This window comes from Haliaeetus leucocephalus, unplaced genomic scaffold (assembly GCF_000737465.1).
Source record: "Haliaeetus leucocephalus isolate CR32 unplaced genomic scaffold, Haliaeetus_leucocephalus-4.0 Scaffold234, whole genome shotgun sequence".
In the NCBI taxonomy this organism is placed as follows: Eukaryota; Metazoa; Chordata; class Aves; order Accipitriformes; family Accipitridae; genus Haliaeetus; species Haliaeetus leucocephalus.
Genome location: NW_010972670.1, coordinates 302,483 through 323,593, shown reverse-complemented (window position 1 = coordinate 323,593; position 21,111 = coordinate 302,483). Strand labels below are relative to the sequence as shown.

Sequence of the window (21,111 nt, the reverse complement as noted above, 5' to 3'; positions counted from 1 at the left end):
CGGCTCAGTTTGTATGCTTGTGTGAAGAAATATAATAGTTTATATGAAAAGATGAGGCATAATGCTGTATTTTGTATGTAACATGTACACAGTGTCTTCTGTTTGCAAGTGTATTCTACTTCCTACGTTTCCTGATTCTGAGAGAGATTATTTCCTGTTTCTTGCAACCTGTGTGCCTCTATATGCCTTCTAACATCCCCACGTGATAGCTGTTAACATTTTCTGCATTACATTAGCAAACATTCCAACTTTCTGTAGTAAAAGGCTCTTAGTTTATTGCCTCATCAGTATCTGTCAGCATTTTGCCTTGTTCTTTTCTGGGGCCAAGATTTCAAGTCATGGTTATTTCTTCTACTCCTCAAATAAAATACAGCAGCTGTACAAGAGGTAAACAAGAAGGCTTGAATGTAATTTGTTTTAAGAAATTAAGTTCTAATTTCTTTAGATGCATTTGAAAAGCTAATAGAAAAGCCACAGTTGTGTCACGTAGTTACTGTCCAACAACTTAGTTTTCAGTTTTATTGCCTCAAACAGCAATTTGAAAACACAGGATCTGGTTTAAAAGCCTTCATTAATTTTTTTCTAGGACAAACTAGATAGAATGGTCATGGAAAACCTGAGAGTATACAGCTAGTTTGAGTAGTTTCATTTGAGAAAGGCAAAAAAGGCCTGTAAAGCTCTACTAATCTACTGCTGCTGACATACAAGTAAAATGTATCTATACAACTGCAGCTGTTGTTCTGGTCTCTGCGTGCATTTGTGTATCTCCTAAAACTTTTGATGCTCTTTTCTGTTTTATTCCACAACTCTGTAATAGACATTTATATCTTTTCAAAGATTAGTACTTGATATGCAGAAAAAGCTCTGGTGAAAGCTCTGGCTGCATTTATTCATGATGAGTCTAGAGCTTTCTGATTCAGCACACAGATAAGAAAATAACCAAAAATAATCACTTGCTTTTGTGAAATGGCTAACATATTATCTGCTGTCTGGGATTTAAGTGGTCAGGCTTCATGTTCTAGTGAAGACTGAATAAAGGATTTAAGCATCTATAAAACTAACTTCAGCACCTTAAGGCACACTAGGTAAATTTAGGTGTAGGAGCTCATGATGGTTAGTTCTAGGAGCCAGGCAAGTGGTTGGTATTTGCATGTACAAGATATAGAAACAGGACCTTCAAGGATCCCTTTTCAATATCCTTGTCTTTGTCATCTTCTCACCTGTTTCTTCTGTAGAATTCTATGCCCCTAATTTGTATAGCTGATTTGTTAGCTCTCTGCATTCCCCTTACTCCCACAGGCTCCTTCGCTGGCCCAGGGATATTGGAAAGCTGACTTTTTTTTTTTTTTGTAGATTGATCTGGGGAAAAGCAGAATGAGGTGCCCTCTGCAGTGCTAAGCTGATACACAGCTGCTTGCTGCTTTGTACAGGGACTCTGTTACGATACTTCACAGTATTTCTTTTATGGGCAAGAAGACCAGACAGATCTTTCTCTGCAGTCTTTTTCCCACTGTCCCAGCTGTCTCTGTGGTTGGGCCAAACATACAACCTGATTAAGAGTATTTTTCTTAATTTACAAATGATAGAATAAGAAACTTGTATTCATTTTCAATCTTTTTAAGAACTGACATGCTGCTAGCAGGTTGGACTGTGATTTAAACTCATACAGTGATTAAGACTCATGCAGTGGCTGGAGATGAAGTGATCTTCATAATACGTGTTTTCATTAACATGTATGTTTGCTCTTTGACATTTGCTTAAACTTAATTTTGGGCTGTAGGAAGGCATGCAGCCACTGTGGTTCATCTAAGCTCATGTAGTCCTCTTCTTAATTTAATGCTTGTAACCTCTTTAGTTAAATCCAATGCAAATGCAAGTTATTTTCCTCCCCTCTGTTTTAAAATTTCCAGTGCAAGCATTATTACTTATTCAGAAAGGTTTAGGCAGTTGACTTCTATTTCAAAGACCCTGACATCCATTTCTGCACGGCAAGAAACAGAGTCCTAAATGAATTGGTGATAATGTCTCTGAGTCAACTGTGAAGCTATTGTTACAGCTCTGTTGTGATGTATGTTGCAGAGGTATGTCTGGCTGTCAATGTGCAGCATGAACTGACTTACAGGTAATACAACAGCACACCTCTCAACTTTCTGGCATCAAAGACATCAACCTCTGCTTTTTGTATGTGCCAGCATTTGAGGAACTGTCTATTGAGCATATAAGTCCCCAAAACCTCACAAGACTAAGTATCATTGACCTAATATTTCATTTGGCTAAAATGTTCAGCATTTTTCATCAATCATTTTTGTGTCATAACCTCAATTCCTGTGCATATCTGACACCAGTTTCCTCAAATATTGCAATGTAATTATCATTTTTTAGATCAGTGTCCTAGTACATTGCACTTGTTTAACCTTGTACATCTGTTTTAAGCATCTTTGTAATTAGTATTTTGCCTAAACAAGCTTCTGATTTCCGTAGAAATTATTACTAAGCAGAGAAACTAGTGTGATAGGATTTAACTAAAAGTGAAGGCGTGAATGCAGGTTTTTAAATATAGAAACTGTTGCTTGATAATTGAACATGCAAGTAATGTATTTGATTTTTCTTGTGCTGCTTGAAAAATAGATACATCCAGCCTGTTTAAAGTTCTGTCTGCTCAAAAAGCTGTATTATTTTAAGAAACTAATCTCATCAGAAGACATTTGCAATGTCTGGGTTTGATATTGATAGCTGCTTGCAATACACTGGCAGTCTTTTTGAAATTTGTCTTCCATTTAAACTGATTGTGGATGCTGCTTTTTGCAAATTTAGGACAAGAGGGTCCTCTAGTGTGACTTTATTCCCTATTGGGTACTGCTCACTGTGAATTGATTAAAGTCTTCAGTAGCTCACAGACCTTGTATCAGTAAGAACTTTTAAGTGCGACTGTAAAATTTTGATGTAGATATAACTTCAAAATAGTATGTAGTTCATGTGGATTGTGACATTTAGTCAAAATCAGGATGCTGAGTAAATTAATTGCTGCACATCCAGTTCTCTGCCATAGTGAGCTATTTTAAAACTTGAAAACTTCCACTGTAACTGTCACTGTACCTAGCTGAGAATGATTTGGTGAACTGCTGTTTCCAGTAGGAAGAAACTAACTGCCTTGAATAACATTCAGATGTGAATTACGTGAAACTTATGTCTAGAAAACGGTTGCAATTCTCTAAAACTTTTTAAAATTTTTCCGACCATATGCAAGTAGTTGTGCAAACATGCTGAAAGATAAATTTACATCATGTTGTTTATGCAGTGTAATTTTACTTTCTTGCAGGTATTTAGTTTTCATTAAAAAGGGCAACATGCAGAGTACTCATTAAAGGCAGCAACACTACGCTATTGTACTATGATTAAAAAGGTATGACAAGTTGCTTCATGGTGTTTTGAGTCTTTAATACTATAGTAGAGGAGAAACTGACTTAAAAAAGCAGGCACAGAGCTTTAGTTCTGTGATGTTTCAGGTCTTGACCCCATTCTTTATCAAACATCAGAAGTAGTGTTTGGATTCATAAAAAAAAATATGGAGATGGGTCACTTCTGTCAGTTAAATAGTGAGCCTTACTCAGATTACTGTATTTCCTGTAAACTGACATCATATGTGCATACTGTGTGTACACAGGTGGCTTAATCTCAGTTGTGATGGAACTTGGAAGTCTAGCTGTCTTCTTGAGTCTATATAGGCTCAAAATTGCCTAATCATACATTGCTCCTCATGTAATACTATTCCAAAATCAACTGACAGAAAGTTGTTACTTCCCTGCCTGAATTTACTAATACTGATGAAAGCATAATTACTATTTGCCTCAATAGTAGCAGAGAACATCTATAAAATATTCTTTTCTTGTCTTAATCTAGATCACCAAGAAAGTAGCACTGCTTTCTAGATCAGGTGAGCATAAAGAAAATCAAATAAGAATGTTTAGACTGAATGAAGAACAGTTATCTAAAGTGAAGGCAGATACAGAGGTATTTTGTTGTCTGAAAAACAATATGGGGAATAACATCACTTGCATACTATATGAAACAGCTGGAAAATACTGAAGAAGCCAACTCAATTGGTGTCTCACCTCTGAATTCAGAGAACTTATGAAATGCACACAGAAACAGAGTGGAGAATTTAAAAGTTCAGGCATACCAGAAAGCGGCAAAAAAATAATGCTGAGCTTAATGTATTGCCTAATATGACCTGTGATTACTGACCTTTGCTGCTCTAAATGAATTGTGTGTATATGTATTTTGACATGTGTAATGCTGTGACAAAGACCTGGCTGAAGAGTATGTCTGCTCTTAAATTGTGGAAATTGTTTCTTAATTTTCTTCTCTTCAATAAAAACGTGTTCAATTAACTAGCCATACCTCTTGCACTTTCTAAATAAAATCTCAGCATCAAGATTTAGCCTCATGTTTAGCACATAATCTGAATAGACTGTAAGGTCTATGTTACATCACTACCTTTTTAGTACCTGTTATTGTCCTGTTTACTGGCTGTTAGGTCATATTAATGCAGTAGAGTGCATGTATGTATTCAGTACAGTTTACTATTTTAAGAGATGAAGTCATGAAATGCCTCAGGTGACCAGTCATACTTCAGTAATGGTATACATATAATGCTTGAACCCCTTTTCTTTGCTGAAATAAAGGTAGCTGGTTTCACGAGTTAGACCAAGCCACAGAAGAGCTATGTGTTCTAGAGCAGGAGGGCAGAAAGGCACACACAGAGGTACTTTTATCACTCTCTTTCACGTTCATGCTTGTTCCATCTTCTCTGTTATTCCTTTCTTCCATCTCAAAGTTTCTGTAACTCAGTACTGACCCAGGTCTTGCTCTCACCTCCTGGTTCAGGCTGTTCACCAACCCCTTCCATACCAGAACTTGGGAGGTATATGAAGATGTACAGATTTCATATTGACTACCTCCTGGCATCATGAGTGATCACTGCATTTTACTTGGTCTGCTAGTACTCCTCCTCCAGGTTATAAGCTCTATGAGTAAGAACTCTGCCTGGCTGCATTGTACTCATGGTAAATGTTGTAGGAGGGACATACTTTAAGGAATTCTGGAGTGGAACTAAACAGACTTTTGTCTGGCTAATGTTGAGCATGAAGTGGAAGGGCAAGCCTAATTCAGAGTCTGCCTAAATTAAAGCTCCTTTTGTGTAGGAATCCAGATCAAAAAGGAGAAAACAATTTGAAGGTAGCTGTAAATGGGAAACAGAGGCGGAAAACCACTAGCCTGCTAATATGTTCAGTGGTGTGCAGGTCTGCACTGCAGTGTGGCAGGTGCTAGTGCATCATAACAGAAGCATTGAGGAGTGAAACTAGAAATGTTGTGAAATGTAGTGTTTTAAACCAGGCAGTGCTTTAAATCTTAAAAAAATAATCTTCAGAATTTTAGCAAATTTTCCCCCGAAATTAACTATCCATCTGATTCTCTTCTCTGTAAAGCTTGACACAATTCACTGCCCTAGATCTGACTAGTCCCCTTAGAACAAAAATTAAACCTGCCATTAGGTATATATTTAAACAACTGTAAAAATAAGTGGATGCATTAAAAATTAGCAGAGGCCAGATGGCTTCTTTTTATTACTTCAGGTAGGGGCAATTGAAAGTATGTAGAACTAACTTCAAGTAGTTTTCTACCAGAAAAGCAGCCAACTTTTTGCAAATACAGTGAAGCTTGAGGACATACAAAGTTGATTCATTGAAACTTGTACATAAATGTACTTCAAAGCCAAGTACAGGTTGAATAGGCTAGTATTAGGCTGAAGCTTTGTAGTGAGATACTAGTTTAGAACTCTGTGAAGGCTTTGATTGTATTTGCTCTATTTATGAAATGAGAACTGCTTTTTTTTCAGCTGTTGTCTTTGTTCCTACAGAAGTCTTTCTTTAATTTGGCCACTAGTGACCATTTCCAGGCACATGACAATGCTTTGCCTGCTGAGTTTCCTCCTCAAATTATGCAAGGAAAGAATTTAGACTTGAGAATAGCATTTGCCAGCTGTGTTTTTTTCTGGAGTTGAATACTGACTGCAGCCACTAGTTGTATAAGTAAGTGAACTAATGGTAAGTATGTCTTTAGCAGTCACTAGAGAACTGTTCAACACCACTAGTCTTATGTACTGTATTATTAATAGTAAATTAATTTTAAATAAGGTACTACATCATCTTAGACCATACAAAGTACAAAAATATGCAGATAATATCTAGAAACAATATAAAAATAATATATAAAAAAATGCAGACTAGCAGGAAGTCACGTAGACCATCTGTATTTTAAAAGATGTTCCTAAATGGAAAAAATCAAGGACAGTTCTTCCAGGTTCTGTGAGGCAACATGACTCACAGCCACTGCAATTTAGTGACCTACTTCCTAGTCAAATTTACCCCCCGCCCCCTTCTTCCTCTGGTAAGAAACTATGCATAAGATTTTAAACTTAAGTTGGAAGTTCTCAGTAACAGAGCAAACCCACTGTGTTCCTTCCCTAACTATAGATCATCTATCCTGGAAGAACACAGGCTGGTCCTGCAGCCTGATAGAGCAGGCTGAAGAGAGAATGACCCCCCAGAACTGAGTACTCTGTTCAGGCTGGAGTTATGCCTGAGGTATGTGATTCTCCAAATCGCAGTATAAACTAGTATCACTCTTTTAATCTATATTCCCTTGAATGGCTTGCAACTGGCTGTCCTAGGCTACCTGATGCACTAAAGCAAGACAAACAGACCTAGCAGCAGGATCCCCTGAGTCACTTCTCCCCTCTTATCTAAGCAATTCAGGTGTTTTAAAAAAAAAATAAATTGATGTAATGGTAAATGCAAACATGTTATGTCACCTTCATTTAAAAAAATCAGTAGCTTGCCTCCTTCTGTTAGAACCATCATTATTCTGGGTCCCATAAATCCATCCATGGTACAAAATGCCAAAGTATTAGGAAGAGTTTTATATAAGGCAGGTCTGTTGGCTGAAGTCCCTTTTCCAGTCAAAACCTTTAATAATTGTACATGACAAAACTTTGTAAATCTACTTGCGACCTAGCCACAAAACTATACAGGTGTCATCTTTGGTGAAAGCTGTAATTGTATTTGCTAGAGTAAGAAAGAGAATTAAGGGAAAGCCAGGGCAGTCTGGACAATAGAGTAAATAATAAATTTGCTCTTGCTATTAAAGACTGAACATACATTTCCCATCTTCTGAGCATATAGAAAAGATTCCTCATTACCTCCTTAATGCCCATGGTTCTTCACTCTCAGTAGAGCAGAATTTGTCCTGTGACTGGAGAAGTGCTAATTTACAAAAATCATAGTGGGGGATCCAAGTTCTATATAATCCTCAGTTTGACCTGAATACCTGATTTCCAGCTTTCACTGACCAGTAAGCACAGTCAACTAATGTACTTGTCTCCAGGCTTTTCACAGCTTAACTATTTCCAGTTGCCACGAACAAACTACTTGCTAGAAGTGTGCCTGCGGTGGGAGGGTGTTGTAACTGTATCGACTTCAACCAGAAAGCACACTCAAACTCAGTTGGATTCAGTCTTTTTTAATAAATTAATGTCATTCAAAATACAGTGCAAGAACATGATGCAGCTGAACATGCTAGTAAGGTTTGTCATGAAGCACCTGTGTTCATGTCAGGTTGGCGGTGCCCCACTACTGCTAGTGGTTCCTGGGATTAATGCCAGAGCAGCACTAGTCATCTGCTCTCCTGCACACAGCACAGGATATTCCTGAACAGTTTGCTTCTCCCCCCACCCCCCAAAGTAAAAAACCTGATAGCTAAGGGGTATCTATACACAATCACACTACAGTAATGCTTGTTATTAAATTAACAGAAAATAAAGACCTGGTTAATCCACACTAAAACTTTGTTTTACAATGGAAAAATACATCAGCAGCAGGAAGTAATATACATGAGCCAACATTACTGTAATACAGACCGTGGAGACATTTACTGATTAAAGCTCCACATAGACCCGCACTATGAGGGCTGACAGTTCCTATTGCAAGCCCAGCAACTTAAGTCCACACCTGGTAAACTACCAGCTGCTTGGAAGACCTGTATTCTAAATAGACAGGTATAAGTTAGTGAAAATAGAATACATGCACCTAATAATACATGTGACTGAACCTGCAGTCATTTTGCCCTGCATGTTACCATACAATGGAAGATCTACCCTTCCTACCACAGGTAGATCCATGGGATTTGTTTGTTTTTCTTTTAATGGCATTACTATACCAACATGGATGTTAGTATTAAGTAAGTGCAGCAGTCCTTTGATTAGGCCACACTGACAATTATATAACTAGCACTTAAGTAGAATATCCAGAAGTAATTCAAATATAACTGGAAGATATTTTCAAGAGAGTTGTCACATCATCCTAGAAACAGTAACTACTTTTTTCTGAAGCTAATTTTCCTGAACTGAGACTTCACAGAACTAGAAATTAATTTTTTAGACAAGTCAGATGCTTAAGCTCATGATATACATCTACATTTCTCAATTATCATATAATAGTATTTCAGGTTATGGAAGCCTATCTGCTCATTTCACTGATTCATACTGAATGGCGGCAAGTGTTAGGTAGGGCATAAAAATACAACTCATGAAAGACAGGTTTGACACTTCTGTTTCCAGACCTGTTCTTTCACAATCATTTATTTCAAGATAACTGAGCACAAAATCACTCGTGCAGTCTAATTTGGGAGCTATACAGGTGGTAAAGTAACCATCTCCCCATCCAGCTCAAATTCATCAGCTCCATCTGGTGAGAAGAGATATGTTGGAGGTTTCCATGGGGACTCTTCAAGGCAAGACGGATACAGCTTTCCTACCGTGCACCGGAAGTCTTTCCCCAAGTCCCACAGCACACGTTCTGATATATGCTGCCTTAAAAACCAGCGATCGAGTTCCAGGTCATATTGATAGGTGGCATACTTCGCCCTCTCGTTCATGTGGGTTTCTCGTATAAAGACACATAAAGAATTAGAGATGACAACAGCTCTAACGCATGGGTCAGAATACCGCTTGGCAGGGATATTGGCTGCCATTCTCCATTCGTTTTTATTCACGTCATAGATTTCCACTGTTACGGAAGACCCATCTACAGTACTGCTTGGGAGCCTTATACCAGAATTGCTGGCAATATGCAGTCCTCCAATATAGAATATTTTATCACCAAAAGCAGCAGCTGAAGCAAAACATCTACTTGTTTGTCGCATAGCCATTTCTACCCAAGCATCTGACCTGGGAAAATAACAGTACATCAAGTTGTGTGCCATTACGTAAATGCAGTTGTGAACTGCTACTGCTGTGCTCCATTGCCATGCGCAAGGCAACGGACTTACCATGGTCCACTCATCTTTCTCAGTATCATATCTCTCCACAGTTCTCCTGTTGAGTTCTCCACCAACGCTGTCTCCTCCAATTGCATAGATGTAGCCTTCACAGCAGACCAGGGATGGCTTTATACGAACAAAGAGCATCGGTGTCTTTGGAAACCAAGTGTTTTGCTGTGCATCAAACCAGTAAAAGCAATTCACAGTTCTGAAGGCAGCCTGGAGTTTGCTGCTTTTACTGTGATTGGTTTTCGTGTTTTTCAGAGGAACTTGCCCACCTGCTATATAGATGTCATTATCAGGAGTGACAAGCATCCCAACCTTATGCAAGTCAGCAGGAGGGTTGCAGAGTTTGTAAACTTTTTCTGCCTGGGGGCTATAGCAGACAGAAGAATAAAGACTACCAGGGTTTTCAGCAGCAGCTTCAATGAATATCATCATCTCCTCTTTTGTCATACCAAGTCTGGGCTTGAAAAACTTGGGCATTGATTTGTACAGTCCTTGCACCACCACTGACTTATCATTAGGTGGCAAGCCTTGAAACCAGGCTCTCTGCGTTACTTCTGAAAGTGCATCGATTCGGATTTGGCTAAGAACAGAGGACAGATACTGCGATCGTGACTCTGTGTTGTACTCCAGCCATAACATGGCAGCTTCACGAACTGTCTCCTCCTTTTCCACATTTAAATTGTCACTGCTTAAAATATCTATCAATAGATCGTGTGACAGTTGCATGAAAGCCTCCTGGTGGTACACAGCTGTGAACTTGTGCTCCACCATTCTTTTAGCACTCTGTTTTAACTCTTCACAGCTGAAGAGATCAGCAAAACTTAACAGACGCACACAATTTTCTGCATTAATTTTTTTGATTAAGTATTCTCTACACCGCTGTAACACATCATCTACCTGTAATGCAAAGAAGACACATGCTAAGTATTACTGCATACCATCTATTTCTTTATGTACCAGCAGCAGGTAAAAATACCTGCATTTACTGTTGAACAACAGAGTTTAGGCCTGGAATAATATAGACACACAAAACTACAGCAGTGACTTCCTCAACTGCTTCATGCAGATCAAGTACATCACAGAATTATGTCTGCTGGAGAAACTAATTTGCTAAATGTTAGAGGTGCACTGTTTTACTTCCACCTTCCACAGGGACCATAAAGCAAGGACAGAAGGGTACATGAAATGTATCTGGCAAGCAACTGCTGTCTGTACTGAGCAAACTGGAGTATTTTGAAATGACTAAACAGAAGACTATTTAACAGGATAAAGAAAAAAATGGTTCAGAGATTAGAAGCAGCAATTTCATACTCAAAATAAAACATTCCTACCTGTAAGAAGCAGGCAGTTTCATAAAGCTGTTCTACTGTGCTGTCGCTTATTGCCAAGTTACCCGTGTATGCGTAAGTTATGATAATTTGTAAAGTGGCTGCATCCACATTCCTCAGGTGTACATGTGTTTGTTTACTTTCACTTAGCCCGCTCATGAACATGGCTCTGAGGAGGAATATACATATCAAGACAAGGATCAACAGTAAGTACAGTAATCTTAAATAGTCACCCGTAAATCTTCAGTGATTACACTCCAAAAGATGAACAGTCTTTTTGGTTGCCTGTTTACAGGTGTTTAGTATTTACCTTAGGCTACCATCTAGTATTTAAGATAGAGCATTTGTACAGAACATTCAAGAAGTACCATTACTGCCTTCTGTAGAAATATTTTATATTTATGCAAACACTTTTGTGTTAATCAGCAGAGTACTCTAAAGATTATTTAGTTTTAGTGATGAAATTTAAAACTTCTATGGTAGGTGATAATAAGAGGGAAGAAACAGCCTCCAGAAAATACTGTTGAAACATATGCAGCTAGATTTTAGCTTCTCAAACAAAAAGAAGCAGATTTATGCAATGGAGTGAGCTAAGTCATATCAAAAAGCCTGCTCCTCTGTGAGGAGGAGAAAGTTAGTTGGGAAAATGGAGCAAAGACTGGCACTCCACAAATTATTTCTTATATACCATTCATAATAATACACAGTAAACTTCCAAGTTTGTAGACAAAAATGAATGACACAAAAAACTATCAGATTGCTCTGGGAAAAAAAGAAGGGGTGTGTGTGTGCAAGTATTTCCATTACATCTTCCTGAAAAAAGCAGAATGCAATTTAAAAAAAAAGGCTATTGTTTCCATAATGCTTTATATACCTATTGCCCATTCTGTTGTTTTTTTTTAATTGCAACATAGTTAAGAACTAACTGGATTCTAGTACTGTAAACCAGGTATTTGTCATTTTTCTTAAAATGGGGGACACTTGATTTTAAGAGCTTTATATTAATTCAGGTTTGATATTTATGGTTGTATTGAAAATTCAGCTCAAGGCTCTTTGTATTTATTTGGGGCTTTTTAGGAAGCCACATATGAGAGAAGTTAGAAGGGACAGTGGGTGCACCCTATAGTCCTGCCTCTAGCTGCAGAGGTAAAGGCGACATGGAGATACACTCCCTAAGCAAAGCCATTCCAAGAAGCGTCTGATACAAAGACAGTGCCCCACCACCATTCCCTCCTGCGCCATCCCCATCTCTCGGTCTTCCAAGCTCCTTAACTCAGGGCAACTGGCATTTTAGGAGGGGTCACCGACTAGTCAAGTGAGCATCAACTTGCCATGCAGCTTTTTAAAGGTAAACAAAGACAGTACAAGTGCCAGCAAAGACTCCTCTTCATAGAGAAGAAGAGGTAGCTGTTAGAGAATTTGGCTCTAGTGCATGCTTACACACTGCTGAGCGGCCTGCACTGGAACTGGGCTGTTGCAGCACAGTCTTCGAGCACAAAGATGGAAGGTAAGCTGGCTGCAATCATACACAATGGCTGGATCACACTAAGAGATGCTTTTCTGTTCTTCCCTCTCTCCCCACAGCCTCCTTCAGGGCTATCAATTTTTCATAATAAAGCTAAATTTAGGAAGCTGAGCATCTTTTTCTAAACGAAAGTAGAGAAGAAAAACAGAACACGACAAAACCACAAGCTTGATACTTCTTTTAACCAGTGCCAAAACCTCATTCCATAAATAATAAACAAACACATATGAATAAGAGATCTGACTGCATATTCTAATGCAGCACACTGCGTGGACTCGTGACAGCTTTCCAACTTTATCATTAGCCACCCACATTAAATCTGGCTACATTTCCAGTGGCTGTTATTTTACAGACTGTTGGAACTATGTCATCTGCAGAAGGCCAACAACAATAATCATTATCTAGTGATCACACAATACTTGTTGCTAAAAATTGTACCAGACTCATCTGAGATGAAAAAATTAATACAAAAACCAGCACCAACAAAAAATTCAGTGGAAGTAATAAATTAATCCTCGAATAGTTCTATACAAGAAAGCAGACAAAATACAGAAAACGTTTTAGACATGTTCTGTATAGTGAGCCCATCTCAACAAGAAAACAGAATTTGCAAACCTTCCCTTGATTAAACAGGAAAGAAAAGTTATAATCCCTCCACAATGCATCAGGAAGGTGAAACATGCATGGATGTCACCAAGACTAGTTTCAAGCTTTAAAATTCCTTCCAGACAGGCAGATTAATTATACTGTGTTACCAACAAAAAATGATTAATCACTAAAGAAAATTCATGGTACTTCATCTTCTAGGACTTACCATGAAGGTATCTGCAAAGAGTAGTAACACTCGACATACCTTATTAATAAAAACTTTTCAAAAGACAAAAAACAGGACACCTGGGAAGCAGGAGCTACTGAATTAAAAACTGCAACAGCATCTTGGGGACAGGTGGTGAACAAAAACACCCACCCACAAAAAACCCTGTTGCATTGCAGCAAGGCTCTCAGGCAAGAAAAGAGTTTCTGGCTGCTCTGCTGAGCAGAGAAAACCTGATGATTCAGAAAAGCCATGAACTTGCACAGCAATCCCTACCTCTGCTAAGAAACTACAGCTAATAAACATGACAATGGAACTCCCATAGCCAAATCTCAGTAATCCCTTGTTACCCTACCTTGGGAAATAAAAGAAGATTAAATATTTAAAGATTAAGTATGAAGAATAAGAAATCTACTAATTATTCAGACTGGATTAACTCCCTAAAGAAAACAAACCATCACAAGTGTGGTGGGCTTTGGTTTGTTTTTTTTTCCACTTACTGTAAAAACGACTACCTATCCAGAGTAAGTCACAAGATGCTAGAAAATTTATTTTACTCTTTTGGTGTTGGCAAGTAATGATATTCAGGTTTTTTTACTTACTTCACTGATCTTTAAAACTCTCTGCCACACATTAATTATTAATCAATTAAGTAATATTACACTCAAAAACAGGTATCACAGATTTGCTAGAATTAACAGATCCTAGTTTGAATACTTACCTGAAATACGAGCTGCATGTTGCAAGAACCATCTTATGGCAGGGAAATTCAGTGCCCTCAACAATCAACACTATGTCAGTTAGCACCTGCTGTTCATAAAAGAATTTTAACTGCTCCAGCAAGGATACAGCGTACTCTGTATTTATCTGCCTCTCGTCCTGGGTAGACATGACTGTATTCCATTAATATTTCCAGGACCAGAGAGAAAAGTCAAGATCTTTTCACCAGAGAAACGTCAGCTGAATGCTTCTGAAGTAACCAGGGAAGAAACGCAGGAGGTCTGTAGCCTTCAGAAGTGATACTGATAAAAAAAAGGCAGTGTTATCTTGGACTGCTGAATCAGTGTTTCAGACTTTGACCTCCTATTAGGTCATCACACTTCGACTTGCCACAATCTGTTTAGAGACTTTCAAGAGTGCCTGCAGAGCTCCTGTTGAGATCTATGATGCAGCAAATGAATGAACAAAAGCGAAGTCTGAGGTAGATTTCGTGGTAACATCTCGTGATCAGTGGCTGCACTTGAGTGACTGAAAGCAGGAAAATAAAATTAATTTACGCATTAGCACTTTTTCAAAAACCTTTCATAGTTACCCCTTAAAGGTAATTGTCTAACAAACTTCTTTCTAAATTAGAACTTAACTACTTACACTAAAACTCTTGTTTAATTTTTTTTCTCTACAACAGAAGTATCAAAGAGAAAGGAAAAGCAGAAGAGTTTGTACATTAATTCTCATCAAGACATAGACTGATGAATTAAGATAATTTATTTCGTCAACAAGCTTCTACGGCTGGAGAGTTAAAACGAGGTTCAGTAAGACTTTATTCCTCTTCCAAAAATTACCCAGTTTTCCCACCGAGTACGCCTGTGCATTTCCTTCAACCATTGGTAAGATATCCACATTTTTTTCATTTCCATATTAAACAGCTACTTTTTCGGCTTCTGTGTTTTTGTCTACTTAAAGCTTATCAATACCAGGCCACTCAAAATATAAATGCAGTTTCTTCAACATTCCATCATTTTCCAACTAAACTCTCAACATCATCATCAACCTGTTTACTTCACCTTTGGTATTCTACTAGAGAACAAGCAGAACCGGACCTAAGGATTAAAAAGACCTAACAACCTATATTCCCAATGCTTATTTAATTCATCTTCTCTGTGCAGAAGGGCTTCACCTATTAACATTTCACATTCCATTTTTTTCCTTCTGAGTCATTTCCATACAGCCAGGTAAGCATGACTGCTGCAGACCAGAGAAAAGAAAAATAAGGAGATAATAGGAGCAAAGGGATGCTGGAATGGCAGGGGTTAAAACTCTTGGGAGTGGTTATAAAGCAATGGCCACAGGCTACCGAAGTCTGTTTTCCTGTTTGGACATTTCTCCTCCTCTTAAAAACGGGGTCAGGTTTTATCTATCTTCCACGTGGACACAGAAACGTAATTAAGAATGGGATAGTTGTGACAACAAAATCATCATCATAAAGGACACTAGAGTACCACACCTATCAAATACTTCCAGGTTTATTTAACCTTGCACTGTTCTTTCGCATTCCAAAAATCGAGGAATAACCAGGGACTTGTTTGTCTAATGTCTAAGACATCAGTATCATTATAGTTCATTATGAACAGTGAATGCAGAAATACCTTACTTGAAATGACATACTTTAAATTCCATACAAAAATACACAATTAGTGTAAGATGAAGGCTGTAGAAATACCTTCCAGACATATCAAAGATCTGCTATTTCAACAGAGCCCTGCCTGTAATACAATTCAAAGACAGCTGTTTTTTAACATTCACTCACTTGAAACAGATATGCTTAATTAATGCCACTTTAATTACTACTAATTTAGTGTCACTGATCCTTTTCAGTGAATATACACAAACAGGAATCTCAAGCTCTTAGTTTTCACTAGTTGTTTAACTGGAAAACAGTCAAAATAGTCAAACCCAATGTTCACTGTTACTTCAGGTGAAGCCAGTTAATTAAGAAAAACAGAAAAGGTGTTAATATTTGGAGGAGAAAGAAGGACAGCCTACTATATGCTAATATCTGTTGTTATAGCAGAATTCTTGACTTCAGACCTTCAAGTTTCAGGTGCAGTTAACCGCTGAAGCGGCTAAACGACAAGTATATCAAGGATATACAAGGATATTGCTCATCTAAAGCAATGACCTTCTGCTTCAAGTCACAGCTGCTTTTCACCAAATTAGTATGCATCCTATCTCTGCATCACTGACCACTATCCTGGTTATCTGATAACAGCTTAACATGCAACCTAATCCATTGGCAGATTTTGCACTGAACTTTAAATGGCTACAGAGACATGCAGACTTCCTAAGTGTGTTAGGCCCGCAGAAATAAATAGTTCGTGGCTTTAGTGGTATCCCAGGTCTCTCTACAGCATTGTTTTTCCTGGCTTAGGAGTAAAGTTTCAAGAACAATACAAGCCAGTGGATTAAGCTCTGTTCAGGCAGAGCATCAGTAGTACTAAGCTTTAGCAAAAGAAGTCACCGATATCGTAACTTCCTATTCTGGTGTAATTTTAAAGAATATAAATCTTCAGAAACAGGAAAAAAAAGAGTAAAACTAACATGCACTGTTTTAGACATTAGGTAACAGAACCAGTCAAGGATGCCATGGAGAAATTGATATGTACCTGCTAGTAAGATCAAAGACATTTTTGGCAGCATGCGGCTGACAGTCGGTAACTGAAAAAGCAGACCTGTTCGACAGAAGACAAGTTGAAACTGTGAAATTAATTACTATAAATAGCTGGAACATTTGAGTATGACCTTCAATAGCAGAAAAGATTGAGGAGATGACAGGAGTCTTGTTGCAGAACATTTATGTGATGTGAACCACCTCTGAACTGTAAATTTACAAAGCTGGAGTCCTTGGTTTACAGCTGATCTGAAACCATCTCATTTCCATGATGCGCTCCAGAGAGGCGCACATGGTAGGAGCATGCGACGTACATGATTCCTGTTTTCCACATCCATACTGTGTTTTGCTGCCAGTGATAACCATTTGCTAAAGAACAAAATTTTGTATCTGTCACAAAGTCAGGAGTCGCATCCCATTCCCTTGTAATGGAACCATACTAAATACTCCTCAGGAGAACAATAGATATATCAAGGATCTCTGAATTTCTGGTCCAAAATTACCATCATTTATACTGTCACTTCCCCAAGAGAAGCAAATCTGTTCAAAACATTAGGATAAGTGGTGTAGGAACATAATTTTGTGCCTGGAAAGTCCTCCAATACTACCTACCTCTCTTGCACCTCTCTGAAGAGTTCAAGACAATTTTGAAGGAGATATTCTCACTTTAAAGGCTGAAAAACTGAGGCACCAAAGTAAGAATCAGCTTATCCAAAGCCACATACTTGCCAAAGGAGAACTGTAAGAGGCTCAGTTCTCCCCAGTCCGAACCTAACCTCTCTCACTGCACTGTGCTTGGTTGGCATACAGCTCTTAGATCTCAGCTAACTGAAAAACTATGAACTTGAGAAGATGTTTACAGATGCACAAGTCTCCTGTAGTTCTCATAACTACACAGCGATGAACATTTCTGACTTATAGATTAAAAGATCTATGGCTGAAGTTAGCTTAATATCCTGAACTGAAATTCTGATAGAATGAAAATAATCCTTGAATGCAAGTTCTATGAATAAGACTCTCCTCTTCAACAATGTCACTGAAATGACCATTTTGTTCTGGGTAACTTCTGGGAAGTCAGCTGTCTAAAACAGGACTGGTATAGCTGCTGGAAGGCCACAGCAGTACTGGATTGCAAACTAAACCAAATTACTACTGGGTGATCCAAAGTAACTCCCTATCAAGCTGGAGAGCAGCATTAAGTAACAGGTTGGTAAGAGGGTTTGGTTTTAAGTACTTATTATTCCTTTCAGCTCAAGTAATTTTGATGAGGTGATTTTAACATCAAATCTGAATGAGACCATTCCAAAAATTAGTCATCAAATGTTAATGAGTTATGGGACAGGCTATTAATTGCCTTCCTTGAATCTGTTTATCTTCTGAGGTCAGGCAAAGATCAATAAACAGAGATATATACTGCACTACATACATGGAAGTATTAACACTATACTTCAATATATAACATGGAATAAGTATATTGACTATTGCCAATTTAATTAGTAGGGAAAGGTGTAAGATATATAGATATAATACTCTTCAACTGGACTAATTCAAAACAAAATTTGCTTGATTTTTTCCGAATTATAAGAAAGGCAAAACAGATATATAGACGTGTTTGGGGGTTTTTTTTGCTTTTTTAGATATTTTGATACTAGGAGAAGAAATAAGTTCTTCTGAAAAATCCCATTAAGAAGTCTGCCAGATTAAATGCCTAACTTTCAATAGAATTCTGGAAAACACTTAAAATCTATGAAAGAGTCACAGGTTCCTATCTGCATCTTTAGGCATCTAAATATCTCTTGAATTCTAACTTCACTAACTACAATTCACACTTCAATAAACCTGTTTGTTTTAAAGAAAAAAAGAAAAAACCCACCAAAACTTATTTCCCTGGACATTTAATTTACTTAATCTAGCTTTAACTAATAAAAAAAAAGCTTTAAATACTACTTCTGTGCACTTATAATCAAATTCCTATTTCCATGCAACGGCAGCTTCATACAAATCACAGGCAAAAACATGTCTGAAGTAGTGAGTCATCCACTATTTTTAACATAATAAAATGTCAGAATTAAGAACTGAACAACCATAAACCAAACTATACAAGAATTCATGTGTGTAGAGATAGCAATCCTCCCAGCTAGCAATGAAAGTACCAAGCTCAGGCACTTTAATACTTAGTTACTATTAAGGATATGCCAAGTTACAAATCAACATGTTTCAAAACTATTATGCCAACTAATAGCAAGGGGGAATACAAGCACTAAAAACGATTAAAATCAATTATGTAAATCAATACACCTAGCCAACAGATCTCAAAGATAGGAAAGAAGAAACAGGAGTTGGAAGCTCTAGATTCTTAAGTAATGTATGAAATTTGCATCCTTGGCAATGAAAAAGAAATAGGTAATTGATGAAGCAGTTCCAGACTTGGAAGTTTCCCTCTCTTCTAAAGCCATCAAAGGTGTCTTTGATAGCACTGCAGTCCAGAAACCCAAGCACATCCACATCTAATAAGGCAACAACATGAAATTACACAAAAAACAAGGATCGATTTATTCCTACACTGTTGTTATTTTGAGAATTACTATTCACTTGGAAACTACTACTATTTTCCATATATATTATGCTTGGAAGGCAAGTTAGAACTCTGAGGTAGGTGAGCTTTCTGAAACTATGCAGAAGCTAGAGACTAGAAGTGTCAGACTCCATGCTAACAACATGTTTGGTCACAACACGCTCCTCATTACCAGTTTCTTTCCTGTTTTTCTGCTCCTAAAGGAAGTTATACACTAAAGGAAATACCTGCTCAGAAATAAAACTAGCACAAGATAAACCAACAACTTGGCAACTGGCCTTCTACGCTGAACACAGGTAGTTTCCATCCCCAAGGGCGTTTCTGTTTTGTGGAAAGACTTGACCTGTTTTGGAAAATTAAGGGGGGGGGTGGGGGTGGGGGGGTTGAGCCATGGATGTCTCCAGTAAGATCCAGCCATATATCATGTTATGTATAGAAAAGTGGCTTTTTTTCTCTGAACTCTAGTATGTTAGTGAAGCTAGTCTGTTTTATTTAAGAGCTTAAATTCCAGTTCACATGTATACATCGCTCCCTTAAATATTCACTATGAGATATGATGATGTTCAACTATAAATGCAAGCATTTCTACATTAAGAAATCAGGTTAATAATTAATGCAGCTTAACTAACCATAAGTTAGTTCCTGAAAGGTTAAGAATCTTATAATGGTTATCTTATTCGTGCATATAAAATTTGTTCTCAAAATGCAACAGCCACTAGATTAAGGAAGACAAATTTTAGGGTTTGCAACAATTCTGGTCTGTTTCATAATCACATGACCAAAACAAAAAAGCCTGCCTCGGAAAAAAAAAAACCCAACAACCACCGCCAAAAATACTAAATAAGCAGCAACATCCTTTCTTCTGCTTTGGTCTGTTCCTGCAAGATGCTAGTTACACAGCACTGAGTATAACAGGACCTTTTTACTCCACACACAAAAATAATTAGGGAAGAGGTGTGACACCTACACCCAGATCATGAGACCATGATTTACATATCCAAGTATATTAAATATTAAAAATTACTTATTTCTCCTGGTACATTTATGGGAAACTGAACTAATTTGATCATGTATTTCAATGATCTTCTAAATACATCACCTCAACAAAATTCATGTAAATACAGCCCTAGGTGAGCTCACAACAGCACACAGCCTTTCAGGCCCACTATGATCACAAAGTAATGTAGAAAGGCAAGCTGTGGCTTTGCAAGGAATCCTCTAAAAACGCAGATGCTAACTACACTGCAAATCCATTTCTAAATCATAATTAAAGTTATTTCAAAAGCAGCAGGTATCTATCCCGCTCATAACAGAAACAATAATAAATACTAGAAAAATCTTAGGCACACAAATGGCTAACTTCAAAGCTATACTATGCATATACTTAGTCTATAAGAGTTCACTAAGAAATCTGACTCTTCAAATCCACACAAACACTGAAGCCCACCCCCGGTCGCTGTAGGTAGTAGTAGTATGTATACGCACAGAACTAGACATTACACGGAACGCCAATGCCACTACCGTGCTGTTGTCGTAGACGACTTCATCGTGTCTGTCCTTTCAAGCGTCTCTAAGAAAAACCACGGGAGTTGCAAGCGTCCCAACCTGCTAAGCTGAAGAGGAGCACTGAACGCTGGAAGCCCTACTGCCCACCCCACGACAGGCCTGAGTTTACAGTCCCCTCCCGCTCGCAGTACGCAGCGACACGGTACTAGAGAGGGAACACATTTTTTTCCTCTTCCTGACAGCCGGGTGCGCCGTCCCGTCCCTCCGTTGCTTTCATTCCTTTCCTGCTTCCCTAGGAAGCCCCCCCCCACCAGCCCTAAGGAAGGGGGCGCCTTCCTGCTCCGCCAGTACCGGCGCGCTCGGGGGCTCAGGGACGGCCCCGCCGGCCGCACAGCTGACAGCCCGCCGCGCGTCCCGATCTCCTCTCCTCTCTCCTCCTCCCGAGCTCCGCCGCGCCCGCAGCCGGCCGCGGCCGCCACCTCGCCTTCTTCCTCTGGGTGCCTCCGCCGCGGGTCTCCGCCGGCGTCCAGCGGGACCGGGGCCGCAGCTGCCTGGCGGGAGCGGTCGCAGGTCGCGGAGAGGGCGGGC

The 21,111-nt window shown here is 38.6% G+C and overlaps 2 protein-coding genes across 3 annotated transcripts in view; one reads left to right on the top strand and one right to left on the bottom strand.

Annotated features, from left to right (window-relative positions):
• AVL9 (AVL9 homolog (S. cerevisiase)) overlaps positions 1 to 4,620 on the top strand; it is a 46,178-nt gene extending 41,558 nt beyond the window's left edge. The window contains exon 17 of the transcript XR_774375.1: positions 1,354 to 4,620. The gene's annotated coding sequence lies outside the window, so the exon portion shown is untranslated. The remainder of the gene's footprint in view (positions 1 to 1,353) is intronic.
• Positions 4,621 to 7,565: 2,945 nt separating this feature from the next.
• Positions 7,566 to 21,111, bottom strand: part of KBTBD2 (kelch repeat and BTB (POZ) domain containing 2) — a 14,015-nt gene continuing 469 nt past the window's right edge. The window contains exons 2-4 of one of the 2 annotated variants that reach the window (XM_010567980.1): positions 13,776 to 14,302; positions 10,719 to 10,884; positions 7,566 to 10,284 (exon numbers count right to left, since the gene is read on the bottom strand). In XM_010567980.1, the coding sequence (XP_010566282.1) occupies positions 8,749 to 10,284; positions 10,719 to 10,884; positions 13,776 to 13,945 (1,872 nt within the window). In that variant the 5' untranslated portion in view covers positions 13,946 to 14,302 and the 3' untranslated portion in view covers positions 7,566 to 8,748. Of the gene's footprint in view, positions 10,285 to 10,718; positions 10,885 to 12,155; positions 13,546 to 13,775; positions 14,303 to 21,111 lie in introns of those variants that run through there. The other variant, XM_010567981.1, reaches the window with a different exon arrangement.